This window comes from Cervus elaphus, chromosome X (assembly GCF_910594005.1).
Source record: "Cervus elaphus chromosome X, mCerEla1.1, whole genome shotgun sequence".
In the NCBI taxonomy this organism is placed as follows: Eukaryota; Metazoa; Chordata; class Mammalia; order Artiodactyla; family Cervidae; genus Cervus; species Cervus elaphus.
The window spans coordinates 174,761,446-174,773,921 of record NC_057848.1 but is presented as its reverse complement, the minus strand read 5'-3'; the positions used below and the strand labels follow the sequence as shown (position 1 = coordinate 174,773,921).

Genomic DNA, 12,476 nt, shown 5'->3' with positions numbered 1-12,476 from the left:
TGGGGTCTCGAAGAGTTGGACACAACTGAGTGAGTCAACAACAAACATGTCCTCTGGCTGGAAGTTATACCTGGGAGAATATCCTGACTGTGGTTAGACCATGCCTCTCAGCTGCACACACTATCTTAACTACCAAAGCATTTTTGTTTTTAAAGGCCTTTGCATTCTGCTTATAGGAGGAGTTCTCTGTACTTGCTCATAATCTCGAAAAGAACAGCAGTGAATCTGTGAGAGCTGGGGAGGGGGGGGGCACCCCCATCCTGCCTGGACGGATGGCCGGACTAAGGATCGTTTGTATGAAATGGCTGCAATGGGGAGGGGTTCGCTGGCTTTGCCGGAGTGTGGGGTTGGGAGTGGCAGCTGGCCTGGCACTCAGCACGCATCCTGCTTGTTTGGAGCCGTCTTTGGCTCATGACCTAATCGGGTTGTTACAGCCATCAAGCTTGGCCCCGATCCTGGGCGTGCTCAGTCATGTCCGACTCTTTGCGACCCCGTGGACTGTAGCCCGCCGGGGTTCCTCCGTCCGTGGGATTCTCCAGGCAAGAATCCCGGAGTGGGTTGCCATGCCTTCCTCCAGGGGGTCTTCCTGACCCAGGGATCGAACCCGGGTCTCCCACGTCTCCTGCATTGGCAGGTGGGTTCTTTACCGCTGATCCAACCTGGGAAACCCTGATGCTAGTTAGGTCAAATGATGTTCCTCTTTCTCTTCTCAAAACGTGGCCTGCGTTGCATGCCTCTCAACCTCCAGGTGAAACCTTTAGGTTGTTCTCACTAACAGTTTTAGGTTGTTCCCAGAGGCTGTCTGATATTCACAGCACAGATGACAGTATCACGGGAAATAAGAATGTCACCGGACTTGCCCTGGTGATCCAGTGGTTAAGACTTTACCTTCTGGTGCATGGGTGTACAGATTTAATTCCTGGTCAGGGAGCATTTATCCCTCATGACTGTAAAAGTGGTACAAATAAAAAAAAAAAAAAAACTTAAAAAAAAAAAAAGAATGTCAAGCCTTTTCCAAATCCCTCCCTTTCTCTTCTGCTACAAAGCTTATGCTTCATATTCTGTTGTTTTCTCATTATGCATTTTCATTCTCTCCAACTAGCCTACAAATGTTGGCCTGTTCCTTCATACTGCATGTTAGAAATCTAAGCAAATAAGCCCATTTGTATCTTTTTTTTTTTTAATTAACATTCCACCTATTTGTTGTTGTTCAGTCGCTAAGTCATGTTTGACTCTTTGGGACCCCAAGGACTGCAGCCCGCTAGGCCTCCCTGTCCATCACCAACTCCCGGAGTCTGCTCAAACTCAAGTCTATTGAGTCAGTGATGCCATCCAACCATCTCATCCTCTGTCATCCCCTTCTCCTCCTGCCCTCAATCTTTCCCAGCATCAGGGTCTTTTCCAATGAGTCAGCTGTTCGCATCAGGTGGCCAAAGGATTGGAGTTTCAGCTTCTGCATCAGTCCTTCCAGTGAATATTCAGGACCGATTTCCCTTAGGATGGACTGGTTTGATCTCCTTGCAGTCCAAGGGACTCTCAAGAGTCTTCTCCAACACCACAGTTCAGAAGCATCAATTCTTTGGCATTCAGCCTCCTTTATGGTCCAACTCTCACATCCATACATGACCAGTGGAAAAAACCACAGCTTTGACTATGCTTCGTTAAAAAACCAAAAGCAGTCTAAATATATATATATATATCTAAGTCTCTAAAAACAGCTATTAAAACACATTTTCAGAGACTTCCCTGGTGATCCAGTGGTTGAGACTTCACCTTCCACTGCAGGGGGTGTGTGTTGGATCCCTATCAGGGAGGGAAGATCACACATGCCTTGCTGCCAAAAATCCAAAACATAAAACAGAAGCAACGTTGTAACAAATTCAATAAAAACTTTTAAAGGTGTCCATATTAAAAAAAATATTTTAAAAAGACCACATATTCAGATGGGATTTTTGCTGCCCTAATGTCAGACAGTTTTTCTTCATGACTTTAAAAGAGGTCATCTATGTAGATGACACTTGATGAAATATCATTGATGATACGTGGCTCAAACTGAACAAAACATCATCGCTTCTAAACAAAGGACAGTTTGCGGTGTAGGTTTTTCTCTGTTTCCAGTAAAACTTTTCTGCATCTGGCAAAGAGATCAGGAACTTGTTGGTTGCTGTGGCAAAGTTTTCCATTATGTCAGAGCAGTGTTAATTTTCTTGTAATGAACAGGTTCGATGTAATTACATCTTTAGTTATGAAAATGTTCTTTTGTCTCTCTGCTGCAGAATAATTCAGTTTTAGAAATAGCTACGTTCTCAAAAAAAACTTTGCTTTTCTTCTTTGCTAAATGAAGGTTGTTCAGAAAAATATTTTTTTTTAGGGAGGATAGTTTGCTGTTTTTCAAAAATTAATGTGCTATACACTCTTAATATTTTAGAGCACTTTTATTTCATTTTAAGTACTTTTATCAACTAACTCTTTTCATAGTTTGAAACATCTTTAGGAACACCTGTTCTACTCCATGTGTGTGGGTGAAAAATCAGTTCTGGTTATTATGGTAATAGTTTTCATGCAGTGGGATCGTAAGTGACTATTAAGAAAGATAAACTTTCAGACATTCTTTTTTTTGGTCTTAATTTAGTTTTAATTGGGGGATAATTGCTTTACAATATTGTGTTGGTTTCTACCACATATCCACATGAGTGAGCCGTAGGTATACATACGTCCCCTCCCTCTTGAACCTGCCTCCCACCTCCCGCCTGATCCTGCCCCTCTAGGTTGTCAGAGAGCATGGGTTTGAGCTCCCTGAATCAGACAGCAAATTCCCCCTGGCTGTCTGTTTTACATATGACAATGTGGATACGTCAGTGCTATTCTCTCTTTGATTCCCACCTTCTCCTTGCCCTTCACCGTGGCCACGAGTCTGTTCTCCGTGTCCGCATCTCCATTGCGGTCCTGCACATATGTTCATCAGCGCCGTCTTCTACGTTCCACGTATATAATGCCTTAATATATGGTGTTTGTCTTTCTCTTTCTGACTCCCTTCACTCTGTCTAACCGGCTCTGGGTTCATCCACCTCGTGAGAACTGACTCAAATGCGTCCCTCTGCATGGCTGAGTAGTATTCCATCCCGTATATGTACCACGACTTCTTTATCCGTTCCTCTGTCGATGGGCATTTAGGTAGAACACTCTTTGTTCTACATAAAGGTAGAACCTCTTTGTTCTACCTAAAGGTGACCGAGTCGTAAAGACAGAGTGAGAGATGCTCTAAAGGGAGGCGGACAATTACAGAATTGTTTCCGAGCTCTCGTTTGTATATGTTATCCCATAGGTATACAGAAGTTAGGAGACACGGTTCCTTTAAAGCTGTGTTTTTACATTTATTTATTTGCTGGTGCCGGGGTCTTTGCCGTGGCGTGTGGGATCTTCCGTTGCGGGGTGTGATGAATTCCCTCCTTCCACTGTGTTCGCTGCCACCTCTTACCACCCAATGCTGCCCCAGGCAATGAACACGGCCTTCCTTGAACTTGGAACGGTTTGCGACACACCCATGTCTACACATTTCCCTTTTAAAAGCTGCCCCACTGACAGTCGACCATCGCGGCTGATTTTAGAGAGGAGTTGACATCGACAAGTGGATTATCCTGAAATGCCTGGTTGTTTTTTTTTCTTTTTTTTTTCCCAGTGCAGAGCAGGGAATGTTTAGCTGATGACAGAGCCTGCCTTAAAGAGATGATTGTTTTCACTTTTCAGCACGAGATGACTGTGTTTTCATTTTCCCAGAGCGAGCCTGTGTTTTGGTTTGAGGTGGGAAGGAGAGGTCAGTGCTATGCAGGGAGAAGGCAATGTGTGTTTGTTGTGGAAACACACAGGGCAGAGGGGATGCCGTTCTTTCTACGGTGATGTCTCAGGCTTCCCAGGCGGCTCCGACGCAGGAGACGTCAGACACTCGGGTTCAGCCCCTGTGCTGGAGAAAACCCCCTGGAGGAGGGCACGGCAACCCTCTCCAGGATTCTTCCCTGGAGAATCCCGTGGACAGAGGAGCCTGGCGGGCTGCCGTCCACGGGGTTGCAGAGAATCGGACACGACTGAAGCGACTTAGCACGCATGTGACGTCTGTGTTGCTTTGGATCCTGTACCGTCCGGGGCGGGTGGGTGGACAGTACCCTTTCCTCGAGGGGGAGGGGGAGAAGGGAGAATCCCAGAGAAGGGGAGTGGTCCCTCCCGCCGGCGTCCTTCACGACTCTCTCGCCCTCGCCCTTTGCAGGGACATGATGACCCTTCTGCTTCTGCTGCTGTTCCTCTGCGAGGCCCACAGCCAGGTGGCGTCAAAGCCCAACTTCGTCCTGCTGATGGCTGACGACCTGGGCATCGGGGACCCTGGTTGCTATGGCAACAAAACTCTCAGGTGCGGCTCTGGGTAAAACACAGGGGCCCCTGCACGGGCTGGCCGCCCCGGGACAGGCAGTGGGCGTTCGTGGAGCACAGGCCACGGGGAGTCATGCAAAGCCCACCCTCCCCGCCTGCTGCATGCTTTCCTCTGTGGCTATGTGTAGACAGTGAAAACGAAGACTGTCCTTGAGTCATGTAAACCACGGTGCTCTGAGGTCACGAAAAGCAGGAGCTTCGTCTTCTTAACCCTTGTAGGGAATTCCCTGGCGGACTGGAAGAGTCGGACACAACTTAACGACTGAACAACAACAGTTCATATTAGATATACTATTAGACGTGACATTCCTAAAATTTACTAATGTAATATGCAACTGACCCTACTAAGGAGTCTTAATTTAAAAAGTTGCAATCAAGTCTTTAAAGTTCACTGTCTGCCAGTTATCACAAGGAAGAAAAGGGCTATCCAGTCATAGATAAGAATTCATAATAACAAATTCATAATAATACCCTAAATCTGTCTTCTTCTCCATATTAGCATCCAATTCTTTTTAATTGAAGTACAGTTGATCCAGAATATTGTATGAGCGTATATACACACACACGTGTGTGTGCTGTGTGCTAAGTTGTTCAACCATGTCTGAGTCTTTACAACCCCATGGACTGTAACCCGCCAGGCTCCTCTGTCCACGGGATTTCCCAGGCAAGAATACTGGAGTGGGTTGCCGTCTCCTTCTCCAGGGGATCTTCTCGACCCAGGGACTGAACCTTTGTCTCTTATGTGTCCTGTATTGCAGGCAGATTCTTTACCAGTAGCGCCACCTGGGAAGCCGATATACACACACATACATATCTTCTTTACATATGTGTATATTCTGTTTTCCATTTCTTTTCCATTATCGTTTGTTACAAGAAATTGAATATAGTTCCCTAGACTACACAGGACCTCCTTGTTATTTATCTGTTTTACAGTGGATGTCTGCTAATCCCAAATTCCTAATTCATCCCTCCCCTCACCCAGCTCTTTCTGAATGACATGCTTCATTTTATAATATCACACCCCCAAATAGATTTCTCAGTAGCCAATCTAGGCACGAGTGAAACATACGATTTCAGTATTCTCAGCATCTTGTAATATAAGGCAGAGGCCAAGTGGAAATCTTGACAATTAAATGCATAAAGTAAACTAATAAATGGGAGAGGAGTTTGAGATGACAGAGCAGCACAACGATCTTCCCCACTGAGGTATGCATTTTCACACGGGCTTCCCTGATAACTCAGCTGGTCAAGAATCCGCCTGCAATGCAGCAGACCCCAGTTTGATCCCTGGGTCAGGAAGATTCGCTGGAGAAGGGATAGGCTACCCACTCCAGTATTGTTGGGTTTCCCTGGTAGCTCAGCTGGTAAAGAACCTGCCTGCGATGCAGGAGACCTGGGTTCCATCCCCGGGTCAGGAAGATCCCCTGGAGAAGGGAAAGGCTACCCACTCCAGTATTCTGGCCTGGAGAATCCCATGGCCTGTATAGTCTATGGGGTCACAAAGAATCGGACAGACTGAGCAACTTTCACTTTCACTTTCACTGTTACATGACTGGCCTCTGGGCACTTAAGCATGGAGGGTGGGGCCGCTGTGAAGGAGATAACATGCCCCATCCCACAGGCCAGGGAGTGCAGTTAATCACATCGTCCTTTTATGCTGTGATGGCAGCTGCTGAGATGGGGCGATAGAGAGACATCCTACTGATGGAGCAGGCTCCTCCCACAGGACAGGAAGACCACAGGGGGCCCCACGTACGGTCACGACTGAAGTCTAGAAGATGGGCAGAGTGGCAGGGGCCAGGGCTTCTCTACAAAGATATGGGATAACCACTCAGTGTGGGCCCAGTCCCGTGGGAACTCCACCTCCCCATGCCGGGGAAGTCTGGCGTGATTTCCCGTGGTGACGGGGCCACGACCTGCCTGGAGAAAAGGCCACAGAATGGCTTGTCGCGCGCAGTGCCTCATCCTCGAGGTGAACCCCTACGTGAGCATCACCTCGGCATGAAAACCCGGGAATCCACAGAGGGTGTGAGGGACTCATGGCCTGACCTGTTTCCAGCTTTGCCCTGGACTCTGTGAACCCCGGGCAGTTCACCCTAGTTCCCTGGTAGATGCACCTGGAGCCCTTGCTTCCTTGCTCCTGGGGGTCCCGTCAACCCCTTCTCCCTGGAAAAGTGAAAGTGTGAGTCGCTCAGTCGTGTCCGACTCTTTGCGACCCCGTGGACTGTAGCCCAGCCAGGCTCCTCTGTCCTCGGGATTCTCCAGCCAAGAAGACTGGAGTGGGTTGCCCTTCCCTTTCTCCAGGGGATCTTGCAGACCCAGGGATGGAATCCAGGTTTCCCGCATTGCAGGCAGATTCTTTACCGTCTGAGCCTCCAGGCAGAGACTGATGAAAACTCCTTAAGAGCCTCTCTTTGGCTGTGGTTGGGAAGAGGAGAGTCAGGCTGCCCCCAGAGCTTTCTCGTTGTGGGGTACAGAGGTGACTGGTGGGGGGGGGGGAATGCGGAGGCAACTGGGGGGGATAGCTGAGACGGAGAGAGAGAGACCTTGAAACATCTCTACCCGCCTTGTCCCAGCAGCCCATCCTCAGGACTCGGCTTCTCCCTCCTAAACCGGAAGCTCAGAGCCCTGGGCGAGTGAGGTCCCCCCAGAGGGCTGACCCCAATCGTGGAGTCCTCACTGTGGTTTTCCCATGACTCAGAGCCACGGTGCTCTGTCCCCTCCCTTTCCTTCCCTCCTTGCCACCACGTGCTGTGGTTCGGCCGCTCAGTCGTGTCAGACTCTCTGCGACCCCACGGACTGCAGCACGCCAGGCTTCCCTGTCCATCACTGAATCCCAGAGTCTGCTCAAACTGATGCCCGTTGAGTCGGTGATGCCATCCAACCGTCTCATCCTCTGTCATCCCCTGCCCACCAACACACACGGCTCTATTTCCCTGGGTTACTGAGAAGTGATTCACTGTACAGAGCCCCCGAAGAAGCTCTCTTAAGGTCGTGATGGGGGTCTCTGTTCCAGGACTCCCAATATCGACCGCCTGGCCAGAGGGGGCGTGAAGCTCACACAACACCTGGCCGCATCGCCCCTGTGCACGCCCAGCAGGGCGGCCTTCATGACCGGCCGGTACCCCGTCCGCTCAGGTAACGCCCCCCAGCTCCCGCACCGCGGTCCTCCTCCTCCTCCTCCCAGTCCTAACGGTCCTCCCCGTCTTAACGGTAGTGTTCTCCTGGCTCAGGAATGGCATCTCGGTCCCGAGTGGGAGTTTTCGTCTTCTCGGCCTCTTCTGGAGGACTGCCCCCCAGTGAGATTACGTTCGCCAAGCTTCTGAAGGATCAAGGCTATTCCACAGCTCTGATAGGTATGGGCAGCCGGGTGTGGGGACTGAGGGTCTGGGCAGGGTCGTTGGGAGAGTGGGGAGGGCATGCCTGCAGCCATCTTCAGGATGACATGGCTGATAGAATTTGCACAACTGTAGACAGGGAAGAACCCATTTCAACTCTAAATCAAAACAGCAGGCATCTGTGTGCACTGTTTGAATGTGTGCATGCGTCTCCTTATTTATGTGTCTGTGTCTATGTGCGTCGATGGATGGATGGATGGATGATAGGTAGATAATGATAGACACACAGATGGAGTGACAGATGGACAAATGGACAGATGGAAGGATAGTTGAGTTAGGGGATAGAGACAGGGAGAGGTAGCTCAGTAGATGAGGTGGATGATGGGTGAATGGCTGATAGATGAATTGTGGATGCTGGATGGATGGATGAATGCTGGATGGATAGATGGATGGTGGATTGGTGGAGAGGTGGATGGATGATGGATGGATGGTGGGTGAGTGGCGGATACTGGATGGGTGGATGGTAGGTAGATGGTGGATACTGCATAGATGGATGGATGCTGGGTGGACGGTGGGTGGATGCATGGATACATAATGGATGGATGATAGGTGGATGATGGATACTAGATAAATGGATGAATGGTGGATGCTGACGGATGGACAGTGGATGGATGGATGATGGATGGTAGATGGCGGGTGGATGATGGATAAATGGTACATGGATGATGGCTACTGGATGAATGGATGAATGGTAGATGCTGATGGATGGGTGGTGGATGAATGGATGCTGGATGGTAGAAAGCAGATGGATAATGGATGGATGGATAATGGATGGATGGTAGATGGTAGACAGATGGTGGATACTGGATGGATGGATGGGTGGGTGGTAGATGGTAGACAGATGGTGGATACTGGATGGATGGATGGGTGGGTGGTAGATGGTAGACAGATGGTGGATACTGGATGGATGGATGGGTGGGTGGTAGATGGTAGACAGATGGTGGATACTGGATGGATGGATGGGTGGGTGGTAGATGGTAGATAGATTATGGATGGATGGTGGATGCTGGATAGATGGATGGATGGATGGTGGGTGGATGGAGGATGGATTGATGGTAGATGATGATGGATGAATGGTAGATGGTACAAGAATGGTGGATACTAGGTGGATAGACGGATGGATGGTGAGTGGATGGATGATGGATGGATGGTAGATGGATAGTGGATACCGGATGGATAGATGGATGGATGGAGGGTAGATGGAAGACGGTAGATGGATGATGGATGGATGGTAGATGGTAGACGGATGCTGGATACTGTATGTATGGATGGATGGATGGATGGACAGTAGATGTTACATGGGTGGATGGACGCTGGGTGGATGAATGATGGATGGTAGGTGGATGGTGGATGGATGATGGATGGATGGTAGATGGATGGTGGATGCTGGATTGGATGGATGGTAGGTGGACGATGGATATCAGATGGAAGGATGAACAATGAATCCATAGATGGGTGGATGGATGGGTGGGTGGATGAACAGAGGATGCTGACTGGCTGGATGAAAGGTAGATGAAAGGGTGAGTGGGTCAGTGGGTGAGTGACTGGATGCATGAATGAATGGTGGATGGTTAATGAATGCATGTTGGATGTTGGATGGATAAGACGCAGAGGCAGAAAGTTGAAATATATGCTAGATAACAAAAAAATGCAGTTGTGCACACACAGCAAACACCACCGCACACACACACACACCCCCACAACATACTATTGATAAAGATTTTCATCTTACACGGCAGTAATAAAATTGCATCTGAATGTTTCTCATTTGACATTCTCACTGATTTTATTCCCTTGATAGGAAATGAATCCTTTTCCCCTTTCCCTTGATAAGCTTGGGTCTACATAGGTCATCAGACAAATCATGGAAAACCTCATGGGAGCAAAATGACCCTTCCCTTCCTTCCCACATCTTATCATAAAGCCACCATCACTTTGTCTCTTGTGTGAGGCTCTCACTAATTTACTGATGCACTTCACATGTTACAAGAAATGTTTAGAGGTGTTTAAAATAATTACTGACTTGTGAGTACGATTTACTCCTTCCTCGGGGGTTATTAAGGGAGAAAGTCAACTTGTTCTAAGACTTTCCTTTTAAGGAAATGTCCTTAAAAAAAAAAAAACACCTGTGGGATGCCCCAGGTTGTCCAGTGGTTAGAACTTCTGTTTCCAACGCAGAGGGTGTGAGAGCTGAGATCGGAGAGGTCAGATCCCTGGTCGAAGGGCTGAGATCCCATATACCTCATGGCCAAAAAGCTAAACCAGCAGCAGTATTGTAATCAATAAAGTCTCTGAAAGTGGTCCATGTCCAAAAAGGGCTTCCATGGTGGCCCTGATGGTAAAGAACCCACCTGCTACTGCAGGAGATGTAAGAGATGGGGGTTCGATCTCTGGGTCGGGAAGATCCCCTGGAAGAGGGCATGGCAACCCACTCCAGTATTCTTGCCTGGAGAATCCCATGGATAGAGGAGCCTGGTAGGCTACAGTCCATGGGGTTGCAAAGAGCTGGACATGACTTAGGGACTAAACAACATGTCAGAAGAAAAGAGAATACTTAAAAATAACAAAAGAAAACACAAAAAACCTGTCCCAAAAAAACATTGGTGTTTTCTTATGTAGTTTTTCCCTCCTGCCTAAGAAGTATATGGGGCTTCCCTAGTGGCTGAGTGGTAAAATAATCCGCCTGCCAGTGCAGGAGATTTGAGACCCAGGTTTGATCCGTGGGTTGGGAAGATGCCCTGGAGAAGGAAATGACAACCTGCTCCAGTATCCTTGCCTGGAGAATCCCATGGACAGAGGAGCCTGGTGGGCTACTGGTCCACGGGGTCCCCAAGAGTCGGACACGACTTAAGGACTCAGCAACATGAAGGATGCAAGCTGTTGGTCTTGGGGCTTTTTTTTTTTCTCCAGTCCCCAAATCGCCTCTTGTTTTCTGGTGGCACTACCCTAGACCGTTTAGGGAAATGGAGGTGAACGGGATCGAACAGATGTATCTTGACGGTCGCGCAGAGAGGCCCTAGCGGGTGTCAGCCCACAGGCGTCCGAAGCTGAGCTGGGCCCCGAGGGCGGGGGTTTCCGCTGGCTCTAAGCTCGCCGCCCCTGTGGTCTGTCCCCTCAGGCAAGTGGCACCTGGGCATCAGCTGCCACGACCGCGGCGACTTCTGTCACCACCCGACCAGCCACGGCTTCGACTACTTCCACGGGCTGCCCTTGACCAACCTGCGTGACTGCAAGCCGAGGGGAGGCACCGTGTTCGCCCCGGCCATCCGGCTGCTGGTCTTCGTGCCCCTGAGGCTCATCACCGTGGCCCTGCTGACCCTGGCCTCGCTCAAGTGGGTGGGGCTCATCCGGACGCCCCGCTGCGTCTTCCTCGGCCTCCTCCTCCTGGCCGCCCTGCTCATCGGCCTCCTGCTGGGCTTCATGTACTACTTCCGGCCGCTCAACTGCTTCCTGATGCGGAACCGTGACGTCACGCAACAGCCCCTGTCCTACGACAACCTCACGCAGAGGCTCACGGCGGACGCCGCACGCTTCTTACGTCGGTGCGTCGCCTCTGCCGGCCCGACGGTGCCCAGGGCGCGCGGGCGGTGCGGTCTCGGCGGTCTGGGCGGAGGTAGAGGGGGGACGGCGGGGGACCAAGGTGCCCGGCGAGCCACGATTCCAAGCGCCTGTGCTTGCCGGGGGGATGTCTCCAAAGGGCATGAGAGGGCATGCTTTGCAAAGGGGTGTGTGTATGTCGGGGAAGGGATCCTGATGCTGGGCAAGATGGAAGGCGGGAGGAGAAGGGGACGACAGAGGATGAGGTGGTTGGATGGCGTCCCTAACGCGATGGGCGTGAGTTTGAGCAAGCGCCGGGCGTTGGTGAGGGACAGGGAGGCCTGGCGTGCTGCAGTTCATGGGGTTGCAAAGAGTCAGACACGACTGAGCGACTCAACTGACCGAGGCGGGGCTTGGGAGTTGCAATGCTGTGGGCTCCATCCTGCCAGGGTCGCTTTGGCAGATTCCGCCACCACCCCCCCCCACCCCATCCTGTGCAAATGAATGTGTACGTGTGCTCAGTCGTGTCCGACTCTTTGCGACGCCATGGACTGTAGCCCACCAGGCTCCTCTGTCCGTGGGATTCTCCAGACAAGAGTACTGGAGCGGATTGCCATTTCCTCCTCCAGGGGATCTTCCCCACCCAGGGATCGAACCCGGGTCTCCTGCTTTGATGGGTGGATTCTTTACCATTGCCTCACCTGGGAAGCCCCCTCTCTCAGGAACTCTTGCTGTGAAAAACAGAATTGTTCTGTTGGCTTTGAAACTTTAGGGGACATTCTGAGAGAGAAAGATGGAAACTCACTGTGAAAGTCAAACATTTCACCTTTTTTATTTTTAACTAATTAATTAATTTTAATTAGAGGCTAATTACTTTACAACCTTGTAGTGGTTTTTGCCATACTTTTTTTTTTTTTTTTTTTATGCCTGTGCTAGCGCTCTGTTGTGGAGAGCGAGCTTTTCCTTGGTTGTGGTGCTGTGGTTTCTCTTTGTTACAGATCGCGGGCTATAGGTCCCAGGCTCAGTAGTTGTTGCTCAGGGGCTCGGTTGCCACGAGGCTTGTGGTCTCCTTACCAGCGATAGAACCGGCATCTCTTGCACCCCCCTGCATTTGCAGGA

General features: G+C 50.1%; 1 protein-coding gene across 4 annotated transcripts in view; it reads left to right on the top strand.

Moving 5' to 3' along the window:
* Positions 1 to 12,476, top strand: part of STS (steroid sulfatase) — a 151,579-nt gene that overhangs the window by 63,066 nt on the left and 76,037 nt on the right. For all 4 annotated transcript variants that reach the window (XM_043895792.1, XM_043895794.1, XM_043895793.1 and 1 more), the window contains exons 2-5: positions 4,262 to 4,402; positions 7,439 to 7,560; positions 7,656 to 7,778; positions 10,939 to 11,362. In XM_043895792.1, the coding sequence (XP_043751727.1) occupies positions 4,262 to 4,402; positions 7,439 to 7,560; positions 7,656 to 7,778; positions 10,939 to 11,362 (810 nt within the window). The remainder of the gene's footprint in view (positions 1 to 4,261; positions 4,403 to 7,438; positions 7,561 to 7,655; positions 7,779 to 10,938; positions 11,363 to 12,476) is intronic.